This window comes from Rhinoderma darwinii, chromosome 5, assembly GCF_050947455.1.
Source record: "Rhinoderma darwinii isolate aRhiDar2 chromosome 5, aRhiDar2.hap1, whole genome shotgun sequence".
Taxonomy (NCBI): domain Eukaryota; kingdom Metazoa; phylum Chordata; class Amphibia; order Anura; family Rhinodermatidae; genus Rhinoderma; species Rhinoderma darwinii.
The window spans coordinates 290,694,182-290,720,688 of NC_134691.1; the positions used below are offsets into that span (position 1 = coordinate 290,694,182).

Genomic DNA, 26,507 nt, shown 5'->3' on the forward strand with positions numbered 1-26,507 from the left:
TTTCCCCAACCCTACAGTCATCCGGAGTGTGGACTCCTCTACAGGTTCCTCAGCGCCCCACCACATCCCCAGAAAGGTAAGAACCACAATGAACGGTGCAGGAATTTTATTACATTTCAGTACAAAACTGTTTTGCTAATCTTTTGTTTTGTATTTTATTACTGATCTTTTGTGACACATTTTATGTTCTGTCCTCTCCATACATTTTATTTCTTGTTTTATTGAACAGTTAAACAATCACTGTCTGGTTTTACAGCCATTATCTAATATATAGTAACGGTGAGCAATAATAATATTCTTTGTTTATATAACATCAACATATTCCACAGCACTTTACAATTGGGGATTCAATAAACAAGTAAAATGATTAGTATTTAAAATAAATAAACAAAGAGACAAAAGGAGAGAAGTCCCGGCCCGCAAGAGTTTACAATCTAAACTGAACAGGAGGAGTGACACAATAGGTACTAGGTGTTAATTGTTGTAAAGTGGGCTAGTCACCTGTGGAAAGGGGAATCATTTCTTGGGTTTGGTCTTCCCAGCACCATGAACAGAACACAAGTGCCACTGCCAGTCTTTGAATTCTGTGCGGACGACCATCACCAATGTACCTCTCCATTAACAGGTCATCTAAACGGGGCATGTATTTTATTGCTGTACCAGGGAGAGCAGGCACTTTGCTGCTCTCCTATATGCCCTCTGTCACTGCATTCTCGGAGATTCAGATTATTGTACAGTGCCTGTTGCAAGGATGAGACCACCCAGAATGCAATTATAAAAGCGCTGTACAGACACTGAACAAGTAAGGAATGTTACAGAATTAGGAATGCAGCTCTGGGTGAATACGGGCTATAAAACATGCTGTAACTCAGGGTTAAGAAAATCAAAGAATTTCATTTTATACAGGATTTCAACGCTGAAGTCCGCATGAAATCTGAGGGAAATCCACCTCCCATTAATTTGAATCCGCTATTGAATTGGACTAATCCACGTGCGGATCTGCCGCACATTAAGTTGTGTATCCACAGCAGAAATCTGAGATGTCTCATATTTCCACCGTGGATCCAGAAGTAAACACGTGCCTGGCAAATCCGACACGTCTGAACATCGCATTAGTGGAATCTGCAATGTGTCTTTGTCCCATTTTTGTTATTTTCCATATCTAGCACCCTGTATTTTTTATTGCAGTTTAAACCTCACCTGGAACTTTTTAATCCAAGGATTAACATGTTTGAATATTTGAAGCAAATTGAAATGATGTAACTAAATCATTATAATCGAGACGTTTTAATGGTGGAGGTGTGAGAGGGATTAATCGTCTTTGAACCTAAGGCTGGGTTCACACGTGGCGGAATTTCACTTAAATTCCGCTGCGGACACTCCGCAGCGTTAATCCGCAGCGGAGCCGTTTCTGCATTGACTTCCACTTCTATTTAGAAGTGTTCGTTTAGACGATGCGTAACATTCCGCTGCGGAGCATAGGCTGCGGAGCGGAATTTGGTGTCCGCAGCATGCTCTGTCTGTTGCGGAGCAGTGGCGGACTCATGGCGGAATTTCTCCATTGACTTCAATGGAGATTCTAAGTTCCGCAATGAAGTCCGCAGCTGTCATGCACATGTTATGTGTGCTGCGGATGCGTCTTGCTTTTTTGCCATGACATTTCTTCATTCTGGCTGGACCTATGTATTTCTAGGTCTACAGCCAGACTGAGGAAGTCAATGGGGCTCCCGTAATGACGGGAGCGTTGCTAGGAGACGTCTGTAAATAGTCACTGTCCAGGGTGCTGAAAGAGTTAAGCGATCGGCAGTAACTGTTTCTGCACACTGGATAGTGACTACCGATCACAATATACAGCAACCTGTAAAAAAATATAAGTTCATACTTACCGAGAACTCCCTGCTTCTGTCTCCAGTCCGGCCTCCCAGGATGACGTTTCAGTCTAAGTGACGGCTGCAGCCAATCACAGGCCAAGCACAGGCTGCAGCGGTCACATGGACTGGCGCGTCATCCAGGGAGGTCGGGCTGGATGCCGAAAGACGGACGCGTCACCAAGACAACGGCCGGTAAGTATGAAATTCGTTTACTTTCACTAGGGAAAGTGCTGTCCCTTCTCTCTATCCTGCACTGATAGGGAGAAGGGAAGCACTTTTCCCGCAGTCCGCAGCAGCTAGTCCGCATCAATTTACTGCACATTTTGTGCAGATCCGCAGCAGAATCTGCAACGCAGATTCTGTGCGGCATTGATGCGGACAGTTGCGGAGGAAATCCGCCACGTGTGGTCATGCCCTAAGAGTTTTGAAACACTCGTTCTTTAGCTGAGGGATTACTCAGTAATTCAGCACAATACAAGTGCCTGTCACTGTGAATGATTTATAAGTAAAGCCTGTAGGCTCAGTTGTCACCCAACCTGTGATTTGATACGACTGGAAACGTATTAGCATTAAAGGAAGCATAAAAGCCGGAAACAAAGCCATTATCTCCAAGAGTCGCTCATCCTGTTGCTTTCTGCTTCTGTTTTAGTGCAGTGCAGAGACAGGGCCCCAATGCAAAATCTGTAATCAGTAATCAACCTACCATGTGCTATTTATAATACTGGTGTTTTTTCAAGATCTTTGCTTTCTGTTAGGCCCCATGCACACGACCATAAAATCGCCTGTAATTACGGACCGTAATTACGGTTCATAATTACGGGTCCATTCATTTCTATGGTCGAAGGACACCTTCCCGTATGTCTACGAGACGGTGTCCGTACCGTAGAAACCTGCCGAAAAAAATAGGACATGTACTATTTTTTCATTTTACGGGCCGTGCTCCTATACTTTATAATGGGAGCACGGCTCGTAAAAACGTCCGGCTGCCCGCGGCCGGCCGTGCCTGTAATTACGGGTCAAAATTACGGGCATGAAGCCTTAGTGAATGTAAACTTTATTGCTTTAAACCAGTGGCTCAAAAGCTAACCTGATTATATCCAATTGACGCAGGTGCATGGCTTGTTACAGTGTATAGAGGGTTTTACACTGGGCGATTATCGGGCATACAAGCGTTCATAGCACGCTCGTTGCAGATAATTGCCCTGTGTAAACAGGGCAGTGATCAGCAGATGAACGCGCAAACGCTCGTTCATCTGCTGATCGCATTGTTTTAAAAAAGTTAAATATTATCATTGTCGGCAGCACGTCTCCCTTTGCAATTAGCTGTGTGCCTATATCAGTTGGACATGATCAGTTATTTTCACCCTTAGGCTTTATTTACACGAGCGTGTTAAACGTCTGTGGGATGGCCGTTGAAACAGCGGCCGTCCCACGGACCTATGTAATTCAATGTGGCCGTTCACATGAGATGGTGCATTGTCATGCATGAAGATAATTTTGCTACGGAAGGCACGGTTCTTCTTTTTGTACCACGGAAGAAAGTGGTCAGTCATAAACTCTACATACTTTGCAGAGGTCGTTTTCACACCGTCAGGGACCCTAAAGGGGCCTACCAGCTCTCTCCCCATGATTCCAGCCCAAAACATGACTCCGCCACCTCCTTGCTGACGTCGCAGCCTTGTTGGGACATGGTGGCCATTCACCAACCATCCACTACTCCATTCATCTGGACCATCCAGGGTTGCACGGCACTCATCAGTAAACAACACGGTTTGAAAATTAGTCTTCATGTATTTCTGAGCCCACTGCAACCATTTTTGCTTGTGAGCATTGTTTAGGGGTGGCCGAATAGCTTTATGCGCACTTGCAAACCTCTGGAGGATCCTACACCTTGAGGTTCGCGGGACTCCAGAGGCACCAGCGGCTTCAAATACCTGTTTGCTGCTTTGCAATGGCATTTTAGCAGCTGCTCTCCTAATCCTATTAATTTGTCTGGCAGAAACCTTCCTCATTATGCCTTTATCTGAACGAACCCGTCTGTGCTCTGAATCAGCCACAAATCTTTTCACAGTACGATGATCACGCTTAAGTTTTCTTGAAATATCCAATGTTTTCATACCTTGTCCAAGGTATTGCACTATTTCACGCTTTTCGGCAGCAGAGAGATCCTTTTTCTTTCCCATATTGCTTGAAACCTGTGGCCTGCTTAATAATGTGGAATGTCCTTCTTAAGTAGTTTTCCTTTGATTGGGCACACCTAGCAAACTAATTATCACAGGTGTCTGAGATTGATTACAATGATCCAAAGAGCCCTTAGACACAATACCATCCATGAGTTTAATTGAAAAACTAATAATTTAATGTTTATGACACTTAAATCCAATGTGCATAATAATTTGGAACACGGTGTAATGTGATCGGCGCTGTAATGTAGATAACAGTGTTTTTTTATTTTACTGAATTTTAGATTTATGCTAATTAGTTTCTTAATGACCAACTGGGCGTGTTTTTACTTTTTACCAACTGAGCGTTGTGAAGAGAAGTGTATGACGCTGACCAATCAGTGACCAATCAGCGTCATACACTTCTAATTGTTCCAGCCCAGCTTCTTTCACTGCACAATCACACTGTAACAATGGGCTGGAACAATGAGAAGTGTATGACGCTGATTGGTCACTGATTGGTCAGCGTCATACACTTCTCTTCACAATGCCCAGTTGGTAAAAAGTAAAAACACGCCCAGTTGGTCATTAAGAAACTTATTAGCATAAATCTAAAATTGCTCATAACTTACTCAAAAATGATAATTTTTCAAAATATAAAACACTGCTGTTATCTACATTACAGCGCCGATCAGATTATGTAGGAGATAGGGCACTTATAATCTGGTGACAGAGCCTCTTTAATGTGACTGAAAACATTGGCTTCATTTTTAGAATGGCGCTGATCCATCATAGCTGTATATAATGTATTTGTTGTAAATGCTGAAAAGCAGTGCCTCCACTAAGGTGCATTGTCCTATCTTCTCACTGCTAAATGTACTTGCTGAGCAGTCACCTAACAGCTTACACATGGTAGTGAATGAATGACATGTAATGCTATCTTGCAATTGTCAAGTGACAAATCAGAATAGTGTAGGCGGACCGTGCTGTAACCTGGATGCCTGGGCTGTTCTGCTGCCTGTTGGTGTATGTTTTTGTAGGTGTTCCCAGTTTGGGAACATATCTGATTACAATGTCCTTCTGATAGAGGTTTCAGCTGAAACATGAAGCATGGCAGTGCAGCCTGACCTGTCTTATTACTACAGGCAGAATGAGGGTACACAGAACCTTTCCCCAACCCTACAGTCATCCGGAGTGTGGACTCCTCTACAGGTTCCTCAGCGCCCCACCACATCCCCAGAAAGGTAAGAACCACAATGAACGGTGCAGGAATTTTATTACATTTCAGTACAAAACTGTTTTGCTAATCTTTTGTTTTGTATTTTATTACTGATCTTTTGTGACACATTTTATGTTCTGTCCTCTCCATACATTTTATTTCTTGTTTTATTGAACAGTTAAACAATCACTGTCTGGTTTTACAGCCATTATCTAATATATAGTAACGGTGAGCAATAATAATATTCTTTGTTTATATAACATCAACATATTCCACAGCACTTTACAATTGGGGATTCAATAAACAAGTAAAATGATTAGTATTTAAAATAAATAAACAAAGAGACAAAAGGAGAGAAGTCCCGGCCCGCAAGAGTTTACAATCTAAACTGAACAGGAGGAGTGACACAATAGGTACTAGGTGTTAATTGTTGTAAAGTGGGCTAGTCACCTGTGGAAAGGGGAATCATTTCTTGGGTTTGGTCTTCCCAGCACCATGAACAGAACACAAGTGCCACTGCCAGTCTTTGAATTCTGTGCGGACGACCATCACCAATGTACCTCTCCATTAACAGGTCATCTAAACGGGGCATGTATTTTATTGCTGTACCAGGGAGAGCAGGCACTTTGCTGCTCTCCTATATGCCCTCTGTCACTGCATTCTCGGAGATTCAGATTATTGTACAGTGCCTGTTGCAAGGATGAGACCACCCAGAATGCAATTATAAAAGCGCTGTACAGACACTGAACAAGTAAGGAATGTTACAGAATTAGGAATGCAGCTCTGGGTGAATACGGGCTATAAAACATGCTGTAACTCAGGGTTAAGAAAATCAAAGAATTTCATTTTATACAGGATTTCAACGCTGAAGTCCGCATGAAATCTGAGGGAAATCCACCTCCCATTAATTTGAATCCGCTATTGAATTGGACTAATCCACGTGCGGATCTGCCGCACATTAAGTTGTGTATCCACAGCAGAAATCTGAGATGTCTCATATTTCCACCGTGGATCCAGAAGTAAACACGTGCCTGGCAAATCCGACACGTCTGAACATCGCATTAGTGGAATCTGCAATGTGTCTTTGTCCCATTTTTGTTATTTTCCATATCTAGCACCCTGTATTTTTTATTGCAGTTTAAACCTCACCTGGAACTTTTTAATCCAAGGATTAACATGTTTGAATATTTGAAGCAAATTGAAATGATGTAACTAAATCATTATAATCGAGACGTTTTAATGGTGGAGGTGTGAGAGGGATTAATCGTCTTTGAACCTAAGGCTGGGTTCACACGTGGCGGAATTTCACTTAAATTCCGCTGCGGACACTCCGCAGCGTTAATCCGCAGCGGAGCCGTTTCTGCATTGACTTCCACTTCTATTTAGAAGTGTTCGTTTAGACGATGCGTAACATTCCGCTGCGGAGCATAGGCTGCGGAGCGGAATTTGGTGTCCGCAGCATGCTCTGTCTGTTGCGGAGCAGTGGCGGACTCATGGCGGAATTTCTCCATTGACTTCAATGGAGATTCTAAGTTCCGCAATGAAGTCCGCAGCTGTCATGCACATGTTATGTGTGCTGCGGATGCGTCTTGCTTTTTTGCCATGACATTTCTTCATTCTGGCTGGACCTATGTATTTCTAGGTCTACAGCCAGACTGAGGAAGTCAATGGGGCTCCCGTAATGACGGGAGCGTTGCTAGGAGACGTCTGTAAATAGTCACTGTCCAGGGTGCTGAAAGAGTTAAGCGATCGGCAGTAACTGTTTCTGCACACTGGATAGTGACTACCGATCACAATATACAGCAACCTGTAAAAAAATATAAGTTCATACTTACCGAGAACTCCCTGCTTCTGTCTCCAGTCCGGCCTCCCAGGATGACGTTTCAGTCTAAGTGACGGCTGCAGCCAATCACAGGCCAAGCACAGGCTGCAGCGGTCACATGGACTGGCTCGTCATCCAGGGAGGTCGGGCTGGATGCCGAAAGACGGACGCGTCACCAAGACAACGGCCGGTAAGTATGAAATTCGTTTACTTTCACTAGGGAAAGTGCTGTCCCTTCTCTCTATCCTGCACTGATAGGGAGAAGGGAAGCACTTTTCCCGCAGTCCGCAGCAGCTAGTCCGCATCAATTTACTGCACATTTTGTGCAGATCCGCAGCAGAATCTGCAACGCAGATTCTGTGCGGCATTGATGCGGACAGTTGCGGAGGAAATCCGCCACGTGTGGTCATGCCCTAAGAGTTTTGAAACACTCGTTCTTTAGCTGAGGGATTACTCAGTAATTCAGCACAATACAAGTGCCTGTCACTGTGAATGATTTATAAGTAAAGCCTGTAGGCTCAGTTGTCACCCAACCTGTGATTTGATACGACTGGAAACGTATTAGCATTAAAGGAAGCATAAAAGCCGGAAACAAAGCCATTATCTCCAAGAGTCGCTCATCCTGTTGCTTTCTGCTTCTGTTTTAGTGCAGTGCAGAGACAGGGCCCCAATGCAAAATCTGTAATCAGTAATCAACCTACCATGTGCTATTTATAATACTGGTGTTTTTTCAAGATCTTTGCTTTCTGTTAGGCCCCATGCACACGACCATAAAATCGCCTGTAATTACGGACCGTAATTACGGTTCATAATTACGGGTCCATTCATTTCTATGGTCGAAGGACACCTTCCCGTATGTCTACGAGACGGTGTCCGTACCGTAGAAACCTGCCGAAAAAAATAGGACATGTACTATTTTTTCATTTTACGGGCCGTGCTCCTATACTTTATAATGGGAGCACGGCTCGTAAAAACGTCCGGCTGCCCGCGGCCGGCCGTGCCTGTAATTACGGGTCAAAATTACGGGCATGAAGCCTTAGTGAATGTAAACTTTATTGCTTTAAACCAGTGGCTCAAAAGCTAACCTGATTATATCCAATTGACGCAGGTGCATGGCTTGTTACAGTGTATAGAGGGTTTTACACTGGGCGATTATCGGGCATACAAGCGTTCATAGCACGCTCGTTGCAGATAATTGCCCTGTGTAAACAGGGCAGTGATCAGCAGATGAACGCGCAAACGCTCGTTCATCTGCTGATCGCATTGTTTTAAAAAAGTTAAATATTATCATTGTCGGCAGCACGTCTCCCTTTGCAATTAGCTGTGTGCCTATATCAGTTGGACATGATCAGTTATTTTCACCCTTAGGCTTTATTTACACGAGCGTGTTAAACGTCTGTGGGATGGCCGTTGAAACAGCGGCCGTCCCACGGACCTATGTAATTCAATGTGGCCGTTCACATAGCCGTTGTTTCAACGGACCGTGTGAAGGGTCCGTGCGAAAATAGGACATGTCTGTTCTTTTCGCACATCACGCATCCCTCCATAGACTCTCAACTATGGGGGATGCGTGACATCGTATCCCTTAGCACTGAATATTGATGTAACTCGGATGTGAAAAACTGCAGTTTTTCACGTCCGAGATGCGCAGCGTTCGTGTGAATCAGACCTAAGTATGTAAACAATAATGTTCCCATTAATTGACAGCAAGCAGAGATCTTGAAATAGTGAGGAAGTGAAACACAAAGTATACGAGAAAGATGCAAAATTATTAATTATACAGTGAATGAACTTTATTTACATAAAACCGTAAATGCCCGATAATTATATATTGAAAAGTTGTGCAACTTTCTAAGGCTCTGTTCACACTGTCATCATGGCCAATGTTCCCTCTAAGCCTTGGCAGCTCCTGAGCGGGGCAGTTAGGGAGCAGGGCAAGTCTCCATCAATGGTGAGGGATCTGATGACCAAAAGTAATACCCCCAGCAAACGCTAATATAGCGTACTAAATAAGAGAATAAGAAAACGTATTTTAAATTAGTTTTAAATACTTTTTTAAATACTATAATATTACAAGTCCACCAGTAAAATAGACAGTTATAAACACCAATTATAGGCATCTATTAAAGAATCCCTCATTCCATAACTGTCCTTATAGCCCACCTGTAGATAGCGCCACACAGCCCTCTGTAGATAGCGCCACACAGCCTCCTGTAGATAGCGCCACACAGCCCGCCTGTTATAGATAGTGCCACACAGACCCCTGTAGATAGTGCCACACAGACCCCCTGTAGAAAGTGTCACACCCCCTCCCTGTAGATACTGCCACACACAGCCCCCCTGTAGATAGTGCCACACATCCCCCCTGTAGATAGTGCCACATAGCCCCCTCTGTAGATAGTGCCACAAACAGCCCCCTGTACATAGCTCCACACAGCCCCCCTGTAGATAGTGCCATACAGCCCCCTTATATATACTGCCACACAGCAATCCCCCTCCCCTTGTATATACTGCCACACAGTAATCCCCCCTCCCCTTGTATATACTGCCACACAGCAATCCCCCCTCCCCTTGTATATACTGCCCTACAGAAATACCCCCTCCCCTTGTATATACTGCCTTACAGCAATACCCCCTCCCCTTGTATATATTGTCACACAGCAATACCCCCTCCCCTTGTATATACTGTCACACAGCAATCCCCCTTCCCCTTGTATATACTGTCACACAGCAATCCCCCCTCCCCTTGTATATACTGCTAAACAGCAATCCCCCTCCGCTGGTATATACTGCCACACAGCAAGCCCCCCTCCCCTTGTATATACTGTCACACAGCAATCCCCCCTCCTATTGTAGATACTGTCACACAGTAATCTACCCTCCCCTTGTATCTGGTGCTACACAGCAATCCCCACTGTATATAGTGCTACACAGCCCCCTCTCTCCTTGTATATACTACTCCACACCCTCCCTTCCCCTTGTATATACTGCCACACAGCCCCTCTTCCCTTGTATATACTGCCACACAGCCCCCCTTCCCTTGTATATACTGTCGCACAGCAATCCCCCCTCCCCTTGTATATACTGCCACACAGCAATCCCCCCTCCCCTTGTATATACTGCCACACAGCAAATCCCCCCTCCCATTGCATATACTGCCACGCAGCAATCCCCCCCCTTCCCCATGTATATGGCACTACACAGCAATCCCCCTGTATATAGTGCTACACAGCCCCCCCTTCCCCTTGTATATAGTGCCATACAGCAATTCCCTCCCTGTATATTACCACACAGCAATCCCCCCTGTATATACTGTCACACAGCAATCCCCCTCCTCTTATATATAGTGCTACACAGCCCCCCTCTTCCCTTGTATATAGTGCCACACAACAATTATCCCCCCTGTATATTACCACACAGCCCCCTCAAGAAACAAAAGATTGTACTTACCTTGCCCTGCTCCTGCGACGGACAGAGTGCTGCACTGCCTCTCGGGCAGGACGCATGCGCAGACCAGTGTTATGATGTGACTAACGTGGCCTGCAGCCTACAGTATTAATTTGTATCTGCGTCCTGAGGACGCACATACAAGTGAATGTGGCTGTCACTAGCACCAGCGCCCCCTCCGATGCTAGCGACGCCACTGCCTCCACCCGCCGCCCGTGGCTTTAAACCTTAGAGAGCGGGCGGACAGTGGAAGGTGCGCGGCCACGCACACTATAGTGAACACTGATCATGGCCTCCTTTTTAATGTATTCAAAACAGATATGATAGATTTATTATGTTCTATCATGATAGGTTTTTTTTCTTCCCATGACTTATGATAGGTTCACCAGGTTTAAATTTTTTACTGGAAAGAATAGTGCAGCAATCTATTCGGACCACAAAAAAACTTTGGAAGTCTGGCAGAAATGAACTAACAAAAGTGAGAACAAAGCCAATAGTTCCTTTGTTTTGCCAGGAGATAAGCCACTATCTGTCAGGGGCTTGACTCTTTTCTAAAATAAACAAATACACTCATCCCAGCAGAGCTTGCAAGTTTGTGGGACGGTCGAGTGAGAAAGTTATGGACTAAATGTAACGGATGCTCATTCCCGATCAACGGCCAGTGTAAAAGGGCCCAACAATCAGCTGGCAAATGTTTGTCAGCTGATCATATATTTTATAAAGCAGTAAAAATCATTGTTATTGGCAGCACATCTACCCGTGTAAAAAAGTAATGTTCTGCAGACAATGAGGCAAACTGTACTAGAATGAACTATCTCGTTCGCCCCCATACAGTACAATGATTGCTACATGGAGATAAATGAGCACTGATCACTGTGCTATATCTTTGATCGACGCTAGATTACCGGCTGAATCTAACGGGGCAAAACCACTTTAAAGAGGCTCTGTCACGAGATTATAAGTGCCCTATCTCCTACATAATCTGATCGGCGCTGTAATGTAGAGAACAACAGTGGTTTTTATTTTGAAAAGCGATCAATTTTGAGCAACTTATGCACAATTTTAGATTTATGCTAATTAGTTTCTTAATAGACAACTGGGCGTGTTTTTACTTCTTTACCCTCACGGTAAAGTTTCTGTGAATTACAGCACACGTGATCTCGCGAGATAGCGCCGTGTTGTGTGAGTAAGTCCCCAAGAAACTTTAACGTGACGGGTGTGTGAATAGACATCGCGTCCTGGCTGGAGGCTTTGTCTATTCACTCTCAAGACACTTCGGTAAAGTTAATGTGGGAGTATGTGACTGCACAGCGTGATCTCGCAAAATCATGCTGTGTTGCGAGTACTGCTAAAAATGAATGGAGAGAAGTGTATGACGCTGATTGGTTAGTGTCATACACTTCTCTTTACAACGCCCAGTTGATAAAAAAGTAAAAACACGACCAGTTGTATATTAATAAACTAATTAGCAAAAATCTAAAATTGTGCATAACTTGCTCAAAATTTATTGTTTTTCAAAATAAAAACCACTGTTGCTATCTGGACCCTTACCGTACCTCTTTAAACGTCTGCTTTAAATCCAGGGCATACAGAGGGTTTTACTGTTGGAAAAAAATCAAGCAGAGTCACAGGGGACTGTGTGCCACCGTATAGCCTCTTGCACATGGTTCTACCAGCACATGGCCATGGCATTTATGTTGCAATGTCTGGTCCAGTTTGATGTTACAGATGTAAAACATTAGGGTAGTTTTAATAGAAAAGTTTTGAGCCCCTGCTGTTTATGTTTTTTTTTTCTTTTAAAACAGAGCTTGCTCTATAAATGGCATGTTTGTATCAGCTCTTTTATAGAAAAGTACCACAATCATGCACATTGGCACCAAAAAGCATTAGTTATCTTTTTTTGAACCACATTCAATGGCCTGTATGGACCCAGACGTTGTGTACCTCTGAGTTCTAGTATTTTTTTTTACCAGAGTTTTCGGTTACATAGTTACTAAGGTTGAATAACAACACATGTCCATCAAGTTCAACCTTTCCCAAATCAATTATACATCATTCATTGCTAAGTTATTTATAACCCTCCATGCCATTTGTCATTAGATAAGCATCAAGCCCTTTTTTGAATGCTGACATTGTGTCTGCCATTACTCCCTCTTGGGGTAGGGCATTCCATAGTTTAAAAAGGGGGTTGTCCAGTCCCTAAAAATTGATGGCTTATGCTCAGGATAGGCAATCAATATCTGATCACTCAGGGTCCGACACCCGGGACTTCCGCCATCAGCTGCTTTGAAGGGGCCGCAGAGCTCATACGAGCGCTGCTTACCCTCCTTTCCTTATCTTCTCATACTGTGAATCGCTGACACACTTGTAGCGGCGGTTCACAGTACTACTGTTAAGGATCTGCCAGGCACAGCTTCTGTATCCACGCCCGTAGGTAATCAGTCTGCACCTGCTTCTATGTCTGTGAGACTGACTCCATCTTCCACCACTCAGGATGGCAGGCTTAGGAGTGGGAGAGCCTATCACAGCCTGGCCAGACGGAGCTAGCTCCCACCCTCTGTCTATTTATACCTGCCTTTCCTGTTCCTCCTTGCTTGTGATTCTTCTCTGTTGGCTTCCTGGCCCTGCTGCAGCTTCTTGAACTACTTGTCCCTGATTCGTATTGACCCTGGCTTACTGACTACTCTACCTGCTCTGCGTTTGGTACCTCGTACACTCCTGGTTTGACTCGGCTTGTTCACTACTCTCCTGCTCTGCGTTTGGCACCTCGTACTCTCCTGGTTTGACTCGGCTCGTTTACTACTCTTGTTGCTCACGGTGTTGCCGTGGGCAACTGCCCCGTTTCCCTTTGTTCTGTGTTTCCTTGTCTGGTTGTCTGTCGTGCACTTACTGAGTGTAGGGACCGTCGCCCAGTTGTACCCCGTCGCCTAAGGCGGGTCGTTGCAAGTAGGCAGGGACTGAGTGGCGGGTAGATTAGGGCTCACTTGTTTGTTTCCCTATCCCTGTCATTACAACTACAGACTTCTCCCATTGAAGAGACTGGTAGAAGGCTTCACTACAAGCGTATCGCCGCGGCCCCTTCAAAAATAGCTGATCAGCAGGGGTCCCGGGTGTCAGACCCCGGCCGATCAGATTTTGAGGGACTATCCTGAGCATAGGCTATCATTTTTTAGTAACTGGACAACCCCTTTCACTAAAAAACTCTTTCCTATATTCATGTCTGAAACACCTTTCCTCCACAAGTAAAGATTGTCCCCTGGTCCTTTGTACAGTTCTTGGAATGAATAAATCATGTGCCAGTTCTTTTTATTGACCACACAAGCTGAACAAACACAATTTTTCTAGCCTCTCATTATAAGAGAGAGCTCCCATCTCATTCATTAATCTGGTCACCCACCTTTGAACTCTATCTGCAATTCGTCTATATGCCTTTTACAATATGGAGCCCAAAACGGATTGCAATATTCATGATGAGGTCTTACAACGTATTTATAGAGGGGCTGTTGGGGAGGTTGTTCCCTATAATACTAAGACTGTGTGTCGTCAAACTCCACCAGTGTATATCCAGCTCAAAGAGGGTGGCAAGAACTTTTTTGTAGAAGAAAAAAAACAATACCAACAAAAGTGTGTGTGTGTGTGTGTGTGTGTGTGTGTGTGTGTGTGTGTGTGTGTGTGTGTGTGTGTGTGTGTCAAAACCTCCAATCTACATTACATTATTTAAGTATTTTATTGTACTGGATCAGATTGAATGGTTGACTTCTAATGAAGGACCTGTCCTATGTGAATTGGATAAATTAAATGGAAGACTGAGCATTGATTTATGACTCAGAATTGTTATTACATGGTAGGTACTAAGTACATCGATTTTCAAAGGAAAATAAAAATCTTGTTCACTCGTGTTTGCAAATTACATTTGAATTTCTAATGTCAGCACTGGCTTCCCAAAGGAAATGTGGGACCTGTAAAAAGTAATTACTTCTATGGAAACTGCTCATCAGTCCAATAGTCCAGGTATATAAAAATGGGACAATTCTCTCAGACTGACACTTAGTATTCAGAATATGATGTATTGATTTTGTAAATGAATAATTAATTAGCAAACCATAACAGCAAATATAACCATCTAAGGCTGTATCCACACACAGCATTTAGGTAAGTTTTATAGTGGTTTTAAGTTGCGTTTTTCATTTGTTGCTAAGTAAAAATGCAGCACCCAGACATTTACTGTGGCAGTCCATAGGAGAATTTGACCTGTTTTTCTACAGAACAATTGGTCTGCCCAGAGATAGAAGTTAACATACAGAGTAAGGACTATTTTACATGGCTATAATAATCTTACTACACTCTGAGCCTCCCCATATCTATAAAACCAAGCTTAGATCATCAAAGGGTTCTATGGGAATCTGATTTCCGTTCAGTAGAATGATGGGGGGGGATCGGTGTTGCAGCCATAACGAAGACACCTAAAATGCGGCTGTATTGTGGCAATGTGAAACCGGTCTAAGAAAACATGAGTAGAGAAGGTACTGAAAGGAAACTATGTGCCCTCACAGTGATGCTGTAAAGGATCTGCCAGGCACTGCGGGGTTAACTCCCAGAACTAATCAGTCAGCACCTGAGAATACATCCCTGAGACTGACTCCTGCTTCCACCATTCAGGCTGGCAGGCTTAGGAGTGGGAGAGCCTATCGTAACCTGGCCAGACTCAGCTAGCTCCCGCCCTCGGTCTATTTAAGCCTGCACTTCCTGTCCCTCGGTGCTTGTTATTGCTTTGGTTTCCTTCCTTGTGGTTCCTGGCCCAGCTACAGCTCCTGCTATTTTTGATCCTGCTCCATACCGACCCTGGCTTACCGACTACTCTTCTGCTTTTCGTTTTGTACCTCGCACACTCCTGGCTTGACTCGGCTCGTTCACCACTCTGGTTGCTCACGGTGTTGCCGTGGGCAACGGCCCCTTTTCCTTGCTTGTGTTCCTTGTATGTTTGTCGTGTTTGTCGTGCACTTACTGAGCGCAGGGACCGCCGCCCAGTTGTACCCCGTCGCCTAGGGCGGGTCGTTGCAAGTAGGCAGGGACAGAGTGGCGGGTAGATTAGGGCTCACTTGTCCGTCTCCCTACCCCCTGCCGTTACATAATAACAAGCCCATACCTAGTCTACCCCTGGTCCCTGACACCACTATGGATCCCCGTGAGACCCTGGCTCAGCAAATGCAGGGTCTCTCCCTACAGGTCCAGGCCCTGGCTCAGAGGGTCAACCAACCTGATGCTACCCTGGTAGTTCCCCGCACCGCACCTCTTGAACCCCACCTCAAGTTGCCCGACCGGTTCTCAGGGGACCGGAGGACTTTTCTCTCCTTTCGGGAGAGTTGTAGGCTTTATTTTCGTTTAAAGCCTCATTCCTCAGGTTCTGAGAGCCAGCGGGTGGGTATAATTATGTCCCGGCTCCAGGAAGGGCCCCAAGAGTGGGCCTTCTCCTTGGCTCCTGACGCCCCTGAACTTTCCTCCGTTGATTGTTTCTTTTCTGCTCTCGGACTTATTTATGACGAGACTGACAGGACTGCCTTTGCCGAGAGTCAGCTGGTGACCTTACGTCAGGGTAAGAGACCTGTTGAGGAGTATTGCTCTGACTTTCGGAAGTGGTGCGTAGCTTCTCGGTGGAATGACCCTGCCTTAAGGTGCCAGTTTAGGTTGGGTCTGTCGAATGCCCTGAAAGACCTGCTAGTTAGCTATCCCTCTTGTGACTCCCTAGACCAGGTTATGGCTTTAGCGATACGACTTGACCGACGTCTCAGGGAACGACAACGTGAACGTTTATGTGTTTTCTCCTCCGACTCCCCCATGATGCCTCCCGAAGCTCCGTTGCTTCGTTCCTCCCCGAAAGATTCAGAGATAGCTATGCAACTCGGGGCCTCCGTGTCCCCCCAACAACGTAGAGAATTCCGCAGGAAGAATGGTCTCTGCTTCTACTGTGGGGACGACAAGCATCAAGTGAACAACTGTCCTAAGCGTAAGGTTGCAGCCAGAGAACTTCCGCGTCTAAGTGATCATCGGGGAGGTCACTTGGGCGCACAGGTATTTCCCGTAAATATGAAACGTACTAAGATCTTGCTTCCCTTTCAGGTCTCTTTTGGTGGTAGGTCTGCTACCAGCAGTGCTTTCGTGGATTCAGGGTCCTCTACTAATATCATGTCTGTGGAATTTGCTATGTCCCTTGCTATGCCTCTTATTGATTTGCCTAAACCTGTCCCGGTAGTGGGTATCGACGCCACTCCTCTTGCTAATGTTTATTTTACACAGCATACCCCTGTTTTTGAACTCCTTGTTGGCTCCATGCATTTGGAGCAATGCTCTGTACTGTTGATGCAGGGATTATCGTACGATTTGGTGCTAGGTCTTCCCTGGTTGCAGTTGCATAATCCTACGTTTGACTGGAATACTGGGGAGCTAACCAAATGGGGTAATGAATGTTGTACGTCATGTTTTTCTGTTAATTCTATTTCTCCCCCTAAGGAGGTGAATACGCTACCCGAGTTTGTTCAGGACTTCGCTGATGTTTTCTCTAGGGAGGCCTCCGAAGTGTTACCTCCTCATAGAGAATACGATTGCGCTATCGAATTGGTACCAGGAGCTAAGCTTCCTAAGGGTAGGATATTTAATCTTTCTTGTCCCGAACGTGAAGCTATGAGAGTGTATATCCAGGAATCCCTGGCCAAGGGTTACATTCGTCCCTCTTCTTCTCCGGTAGGTGCTGGCTTCTTCTTCGTGGGGAAGAAGGATGGTGGTCTTAGGCCATGCATTGACTACCGTAGCCTGAATAAGGTCACGGTAAGGAACCAGTATCCCCTTCCTTTGATTCCTGATCTCTTTAATCAGGTTCAGGGGGCCCAATGGTTTTCTAAATTGGATCTACGGGGGGCGTATAACCTTATTCGCATCAAAGAGGGGGATGAGTGGAAGACTGCGTTTAACACGCCCGAAGGCCATTTCGAATACCTCGTCATGCCCTTTGGGTTGTGTAATGCCCCTGCGGTCTTCCAGAATTTCATAAATGAGATTTTGAGAAATTACCTGGGGATTTTTCTGGTAGTGTACCTTGATGACATACTGGTGTTTTCCAAGGACTGGTCCTCCCACGTGGAGCATGTCAGGAAGGTGCTCCAGGTCCTTCGGGAAAATAAACTGTTTGCCAAAACCGAAAAATGTGTGTTTGGGGTACAGGAGATTCCATTTTTGGGTCAAATCCTCACTCCTCATGAATTCCGCATGGACCCCGCCAAGGTTCAGGCTGTGGCGGAATGGGTCCAACCTGCCTCCCTGAAGGCGTTACAGTGTTTTTTGGGGTTTGCTAATTATTACAGGAGATTTATTGCTAACTTCTCGGTCATCGCTAAGCCCCTTACGGACCTCACTCGCAAAGGTGCTGATCTCCTCCACTGGCCTCCTGAGGCTGTCCAGGCTTTTGAGGTCCTTAAGAAGTGCTTTGTCTCGGCCCCGGTGCTGGTTCAGCCCAACCAAATGGAGCCATTTATCGTGGAAGTTGACGCATCTGAGGTGGGAGTGGGGGCTGTCTTGTCCCAGGGTACCAGGTCCCTCACCCATCTCCGCCCCTGTGCCTACTTCTCCAGGAAGTTTTCGCCAACTGAAAGTAACTATGATATTGGCAACCGCGAACTCTTAGCCATTAAATGGGCATTTGAAGAGTGGCGCCACTTCCTGGAGGGGGCTAGGCACCAGGTAACGGTCCTTACCGACCACAAGAATCTGGTGTTCCTAGAATCTGCCCGGAGGCTAAACCCGAGACAAGCTCGATGGACGTTATTTTTTACCAGATTCAATTTTTTGGTTACCTATAGGGCTGGGTCTAAAAATATTAAGGCTGATGCACTGTCGCGTAGCTTCATGGCCAGCCCTCCTTCGGAGGAAGATCCTGCTTGTATTTTGCCTCCAGGTATAATCATTTCCTCGATCGATTCTGATTTAGTCTCTGAAATTGCTGCTGATCAAGGTGCAGCTCCCGGGAACCTTCCTGAGAACAAGCTGTTTGTTCCCCTGCAATTCCGGCTAAGGGTACTTAGGGAAAATCATGACTCCGCACTATCTGGCCATCCAGGCATCCTGGGTACCAAACACCTCATTACCAGAAATTATTGGTGGCCTGGGTTGCCTAAAGACGTTAAGGCCTACGTCGCCGCTTGTGAGGTTTGTGCTAGGTCCAAGACTCCCAGGTCCCGACCAGCGGGCTTACTGCGTTCGTTGCCCATTCCCCAGAGACCTTGGACACATATCTCCATGGATTTTATCACCGATTTGCCTCCATCCCAAGGCAAGTCGGTGGTGTGGGTGGTGGTGGACCGCTTCAGTAAGATGTGCCACTTTGTGCCCCTCAAGAAACTACCCAACGCCAAAACGTTGGCTACCTTGTTTGTCAAACACATCCTGCGTCTCCATGGGGTCCCTGTCAATATTGTTTCGGACAGAGGGGTACAATTTGTTTCATTGTTTTGGAGAGCCTTCTGTATGAAGTTGGGGATTGATCTGTCCTTCTCCTCTGCCTTCCATCCTGAAACCAATGGCCAAACGGAGAGGACTAATCAGTCTCTAGAACAATACTTAAGGTGTTTTGTCTCTGACTGTCAATTTGATTGGGTCTCTTTCATTCCCCTCGCCGAATTTTCCCTTAATAACCGGGTCAGTAACTCGTCTGGGGTCTCTCCTTTTTTTTGTAATTTTGGGTTTAATCCACGGTTCTCCTCCGTTTCACCTGGTAGTTCCAACAATCCTGAGGTAGAGGACGTTCATCGGGAACTGTGCACAGTCTGGGCCCAGGTTCAGAAAAACCTAGAGGTGTCCCAGAGCGTACAAAAAACTCAGGCTGATAAAAAACGTTCTGCTAACCCCCTGTTTATGGTCGGGGATCTGGTGTGGTTGTCGTCTAGGAACTTGCGTCTCAAGGTTCCGTCCAAGAAGTTTGCTCCCCGGTTTATTGGGCCGTATAAGGTCATTGAGGTCCTCAATCCTGTCTCCTTCCGGCTGGAGTTACCCCCGTCTTTTCGGATACACGACGTGTTTCATGCCTCCCTCCTCAAACGCTGCTCCCCGTCCTTGGCTCCCTCGAGGAGACCTCCTGTTCCCATCCTCACCCCGGAGGGGGTGGAATTCGAGGTGGCCAGGATTGTGGACAGCAAGATGGTCCAAGGCTCCCTCCAGTACCTGGTCCATTGGAGAGGATACGGGCCCGAGGAGAGGACTTGGGTACCCGCCCGGGATGTTCACGCTGGGGTATTGGTCAGGAGGTTCCACCTGCGTTTCCCCAGTAAGCCAGGTCCACTTAGAAAGGGTCCGGTGGCCCCTCATAAAAGGGGGGGTACTGTAAAGGATCTGCCAGGCACTGCGGGGTTAACTCCCAGAACTAATCAGTCAGCACCTGAGAATACATCCCTGAGACTGACTCCTGCTTCCACCATTCAGGCTGGCAGGCTTAGGAGTGGGAGAGCCTATCGTAACCTGGCCAGACTCAGCTAGCTCCCGCCCTCGGTCTATTTAAGCCTGCACTTCCTGTCCCTCGGTGCTTGTTATTGCTTTGGTTTCCTTCCTTGTGGTTCCTGGCCCAGCTACAGCTCCTGCTATTTTTGATCCTGCTCCATACCGACCCTGGCTTACCGACTACTCTTCTGCTTTTCGTTTTGTACCTCGCACACTCCTGGCTTGACTCGGCTCGTTCACCACTCTGGTTGCTCACGGTGTTGCCGTGGGCAACGGCCCCTTTTCCTTGCTTGTGTTCCTTGTATGTTTGTCGTGTTTGTCGTGCACTTACTGAGCGCAGGGACCGCCGCCCAGTTGTACCCCGTCGCCTAGGGCGGGTCGTTGCAAGTAGGCAGGGACAGAGTGGCGGGTAGATTAGGGCTCACTTGTCCGTCTCCCTACCCCCTGCCGTTACAGATGCTCTGTCTGTATGGTATTAAATAAATGCTAAAATAAGTATATCCTCCATGAACATATACAGTCTATAGAGTCTATGACCTTTGGCTCAACTTATCGGCAGGGAAAAACATATTTGGACAGGAAAATCCAACCTGCCAATTTCTCATTTTTTCCAAGCTTAGGGTATGTGCACACACACTAATTACGTCCGTAATTGACGGACGTATTTCGGCCGCAAGTCCCGGACCGAACACAGTGCAGGGAGCCGGGCTCCTAGCATCATACTTATGTACGATGCTAGGAGTCCCTGCCTCGCTGCAGGACAACTGTCCCGTACTGTAATCATGTTTTCAGTACGGGACAGCAGTTCCACGGAGAGGCAGGAACTCCTAGCATCGTACATAAGTATGATGCTAGGAGCCCGGCTCCATGCAGTGTGTTCGGTCCGGGACTTGCGGCCGAAATACGTCCGTCAATTACGGACGTAATTAGTGTGTGTGCACATACCCTTACATTCTCAAGAGAATAAAAAAATGTTGGAACTATGACTAGAATGACAATTTGGTGGCTTTTTGTGATTTTATTTGTACATAGTACAAACAAAACGTAAAATTTTTGACCCACAGATCAAGTACTTGTTCAAATTAGTAACATTTTTAAATTAGTATCTAGGCTGCAAAATGTCTATAACAGTAAAAATTTTCCCACGTGAAATAGTTAAAAGCTTAAAGAGGCTCTGTCACCAGATTTTGCAACCCCTATCTCGTATTGCAGCAGATCGGCGCTGCAATGTAGATAAGAGTAACATTTTTCTTTTTTTTTTAAAAACGAGCATTTTTGGCCAAGTTATGACCATTTTTATATTTATGCAAATGAGGATTTCTAAAGTACAACTGGGCGTGTTTAACGTTAAAGTACAACTGGGCGTGTATTGTGTATGTACATCTGGGCGTTTTTACTTCTTTTACTAGCTGGGCGTTGTGAATAGAAGTGTATGATGCTGACGAATCGGCATCATCCACTTCTCTTCACAACGCCCAGCTTCTGGCAGTGCACAGACACACAGCGTGTTCTCGAGAGATCACGCTGTGACGTCACTCACTTCCTGCCCCAGGTCCTGCATCGTGTCGGACGAGCGAGGACACATCGGCACCAGAGGCTACAGTTGATTCTGCAGCAGCATCAGCGTTTGCAGGTAAGTAGCTACATAGAATCAACTGAAACCTCTCGTGCCGAGGTGTCCTCGCTCGTCCGACATGATGCAGGACCTGGAGCAGGAAGTGAGTGACGTCACAGCGTGATCTCTCGAGAACACGCTGTGTGTCTGTGCACTGCCAGAAGCTGGGCATTGTGAAGAGAAGTGGATGATGCCGATTCGTCAGCATCATACACTTCTATTCACAACGCCCAGCTAGTAAAAGAAGTAAAAACGCCCAGATGTACACACACAATACACGCCCAGTTGTACTTTAACGTTAAACACGCCCAGTTGTACTTTAGAAAGCCTCATTTGCATAAATATAAAAATGGTCATAACTTGGCCAAAAATGCTCGTTTTTAAAAAAACAAAACGTTACTCTTATCTACATTGCAGCGCCGATCTGCTGCAATAGGAGATAGGGGTTGCAAAATCTGGTGACAGAGCCTCTTTAAAAAAGGTGGAGGTGGTGCCTTTTAAGTGATGGAGATGTGGGACTAAGTTATTAATTTTTAATGAAAGTTTCCGACTGCCCCTTTTATTGTACACTCCATTATGCTGGAATGCTATTTCCCATATGTAGGAGAGGTATGTTTGCATAACTGTTGCTAGAACATTAGTGATTCTCAGAAACAGCAAACGTATTTAACAACTCATGACCGCCCAAGTCTATAAATGTAATAAAACTGGAAGCTAATATGAGACGCTTAAAGAGACAGGTACTAGACCAAAAATAAAAATGACAATTTTCAGATAGAAGTGTTTTGTATTATTGTCAACATGTCGATAAACGGTCAATACAAGGAACTTACGCATGATTTGGTCATTCCAAGAAGTGTCCAAGGACCAAGAGACATTCCTTATATGCAAAGTTGTTTCAGATATCAATATAGGATAGGGTTCTTTACAGTTAGAGTAGTCAAGTTGTGGAATGCCCCACCATAAGAGATGCTACGATAGAATCCAAAAAGTGCTAGATGCTTACTTATGACAAATGGTATTGAGAGTTATAACACATTTTGCAACAAATTATGAATTATTGAAAAGAAAAAAGTTAAAGAGGATCTGTCACTAGTTTATTAATTCCCTATCACCTAACTAATCTAATTGGCGCTATAATGCTGATAACTACAGTGTAATTTTATTTTTCAAAAAGTTTATTATTTGCAAAGTTATGTGCATTTTTATAAATATGCTAATTTGGCTATACTTGTCAAATGGGAGGTTACTCATTCTTTTCGCGCTTGGTGGCGTAATATTTCCTGTATGACGCTGTCCAGTCAGCGGCATACAGTTCTTTTCTTCCCAGCCCAACAACGCAGTGTGATCATATAGTATACAGCTTCCATTCCCGACTATGTCTTTAACTGGTGATATCTCCGGTTGTTTCACAGCTAGAACTGCGATCCTGGTGCCATATGAAAGAATCTCATCTTTCATATGCCACCAGAACCACTGTTCTAGGTGGTCCACAGGCGGAGATATAGCTATTTGAAGTGATCCCCCCTTCCCTCCAGCCTCAGTCTCTCACACTGTGTGAAGCAGCTTCATGCTGATAGCGTCAGAGCTCCACCTCCGGAGAATCGCTGCTGCTGACATCCACTTGTCTAGTATAGCCTCATTTACATATTTAGAAAAAAAAGCTCATAACTTTTAAAAAATATTAACTTTTTGGGACACAATTTTCACTTGCATTATCAGTGTGACAGCGCCTTTCAGATTAGTTAGGCGATAGGGCATTACTAAACTAGTGACAGAATTTCTTTAAACTTAATGATGCCTTTTGTCAACCTAAGTAACTCTTATCATAATAATCTTGGACTTAGGCTGGGTTAACACAAGCGTGGCGTTTTTGAGCACGCAAAAACTCGGCGTTTTGCATGCGCAAAAGCCACTTAACAGCTCCGTGTGGCTGCAGCATATGATGCGCGGCTGCGTGGTTTTCGCGCAGCCGCCATCATAATGACACTCCGTTTGGGTGTTTGTAAACAGAAAAGCACGTGGTGCTTTTCTGTTTTCATTCATCCTTTTGACAGCTGTTGCGCGAATCACGCAGTTCGCACGGAAGTGCTTCCGTGCGGCATGCGTGGTTTTCACGCACCCATTGACTTCAATGGGTGCGTGATTCGCGCAAAACGCCCAAAGAACGGACATGTCGTGACTTTTTTTCAGCGGACTCACGCTGAGTAAAAATCACGGACATGTCTGCACGGCCCCATAGACTAATATAGGTCCGTGCATTGCGCGTGCAAATCACGCGCGTTGCACGGACGTTTTTTCCGTTCGTCTGAATAAAGCCATATGGCATTTAAAAAATAAAAAAACACATAAAAATTGGCTAACAAAGGAATGCAACTCAATGATATTTAGAGAAACCAGGGAAACCATTTCCAACATGAACATAATCTTTCGTTTTTTACACACATTGATCCTTTATTTTCAACATATTTTAAAATATAACCAAGTTCATAAAAATTTTTTTTTTCTTCCTATTATAAAGATATCATGAGTATCTGTCATCAACTCCTGTTATACTGAGACTTCCATGGGGCAGGGAAAGAGACTATGGAGGAATTGGAACTGTGTCCCTTCCTGCTGACCATCGACCAAAGACAGAACCTCCTCAACAAGAGGCAAAAGGGCATAAACACTTTGGATATGGAGGAGACCCCTGGCCCAGGTATGTTGTCACGGCTTACTCAGTATTTTCTTTTATTAGAAATCGATTTTAGCTCATATTATCATATTCAGGACATACAACGGTGGTTTCTAAGTGTCTCGAAAGTGCTGGATGTTCTCATTTCCAGGTTAAGATATTTTGCAACTAATCCGTACAATTAGCGGCTGCAATTATCCCTGTTCTAAAAGATTATTTTTTTTTAAGAAACAGCACTATATGAAATGGAAAAAGAATTCAAGTAACATGCCACATATTAAACTTTATAGGAATGAAGCTTCTCCAAGTGGCTCTATTCACACTTTCACTAGTTCTCTTCTGCCAGACTTCCGTTTATTTATTACAGTAAGAATAGCGTAATTTGCTTCATTTTTCTGTCCAGTAAAAGAAAAAAATCCTGACGGGCTCATTTCAGTCATAAGAATAAAACCTTTAACAGGTGAAGTGAATACCATTGATTATCTGGTTATAATGGTACCTGTCAAGGGCTGGGATACATTAGCAGCAAGTCAACAATCAGTTCAATCAGAAGTGGTTAGTACCTGACAGAAGTGGTCCATGGAAGAACAACGGGTGACCCGGCAACACGGTCATGGGTCCCAAAGCTCATTGATGCAAATGAGAAGCAAAGGCTAGTCCGTCTGATCTGATCCCACAGAAAAGCTACTGTAGTACAAATTGCTTAAGAAGTTACGCTGACTATTATACAAAGGTGTCAGAACACACAATGCATCACAGCTTGCTGCGTTTGGGGCCGCGTAGCCACAGACTGGTCAGAGTGCCCATGCTGACCCCTGTCCACTGCCGAAAGTACCACCAATGGACATGTGAGCATCTGAACTGGACCATGGAGCAATGGAAAAAGATGGACTGGTCTCATGAATTCCGTTTTCTTTTACATCATGTGGATGGCCGGGTGCATGTGCGTCGCTAGCGGCGGAAAAGATGCCACCAGGATGCACTATGGGAAGGCAAGCCGGTGGAGGCAGTGTAATGCTCTAGAGGTCAGCACCAGTGCCACAACCGGCACGTGGGGCATGTTTTGCTGGCATACTTCCCTCACCATTGTATGCTTGGCGGTGTTGAACACAGGGAGAGAGAGTGGCACTTCATTATGTACTTGGTGGCACTGATCATTAGGTGAGAGAGCAGTGTGTTTGTCACTGCTGAACACTTGCCATAGTGTTCACATAATGCAGGACTGCTCTCTCCTGGTGATCAGCACTGCAAGGACGGAGTTCAGTAACCGCTCTGTATAAGAAAAAGATAGCAAAAGTGGGCAGCTCTCTCGTCCTATGTGCACCCCCCCCCCCCCCATGCTGGTTTTCAGTAACCGTGGTCTCTCCGTTGTGAACACTTCTCCCAAGCTGGTGTTAAGTAGTCGCTTCCTCTCCTGTGCAATACCCCCCAGCTGGTGTTCAGCAGCCGCGGGTCCTCCTGTGTGCAGTTCCCTCTAGCTGGTGTTCAGTAGCCGTGGTTCCTCCTGTGTGCAGTTCCCTCTAGCTGGTGTTCAGTAGCCGTGGTTCCTCCTGTCTGCAGTTCCCTCTAGCTGGTGTTCAGTAGCCGCGGGTCCTCCTGTGTGCAGTTCCCTCTAGCTGGTGTTCAGTAGCCGCGGTTCCTCCTGTCTGCAGTTCCCTCTAGCTGGTGTTCAGTAGCCGCGGTTCCTCCTGTCTGCAGTTCCCTCTAGCTGGTGTTCAGTAGCCGCGGTTCCTCCTGTCTGCAGTTCCCTCTAGCTGGTGTTCAGTAGCCGCGGTTCCTCCTGTCTGCAGTTCCCTCTAGCTGGTGTTCAGCAGCCGCGGGTCCTCCTGTGTGCAGTTCCCTCTAGCTGGTGTTCAGTAGCCGTGTATGCCCCACAGATGGATCATCTTTGCAAATAAATGAATGTAAGTTTAATTAACTGATTAATTGGCTTTGAAACATACGTTGTAACAGTTTGTCTTATATGACTTGTATGTTTGCACAGCACACTAAGTACTTCATCATTGATTTTTTTTTTTATCGGCACACCATACAAAACAGGTTGCCTACGCCTGCTTTAGGCAATGTTCTGCTGGAAAAAACTTGGGTCCTGGCATGTGGATGTTACGTGCTACCTACCTAAACATTGCTGTAGACCAAGTTACACCCCTTCATGGCAACGGTATTCCCTAATGACAGTGGCCAATTTCAGCAGGATAAAATTATTGAGGAATG

The 26,507-nt window shown here is 45.4% G+C and overlaps 1 protein-coding gene across 1 annotated transcript in view; it reads left to right on the plus strand.

The window, feature by feature from the left end:
- Window positions 1–5,143: 5,143 nt before the first annotated feature.
- SPMIP4 (sperm microtubule inner protein 4) overlaps window positions 5,144–26,507 on the plus strand; it is a 56,393-nt gene continuing 35,029 nt past the window's right edge. Inside the window, exons 1-2 of the mRNA XM_075828653.1 lie at window positions 5,144–5,277; window positions 24,138–24,317. Of these exons, the coding sequence (XP_075684768.1) occupies window positions 5,144–5,277; window positions 24,138–24,317 (314 nt within the window). The remainder of the gene's footprint in view (window positions 5,278–24,137; window positions 24,318–26,507) is intronic.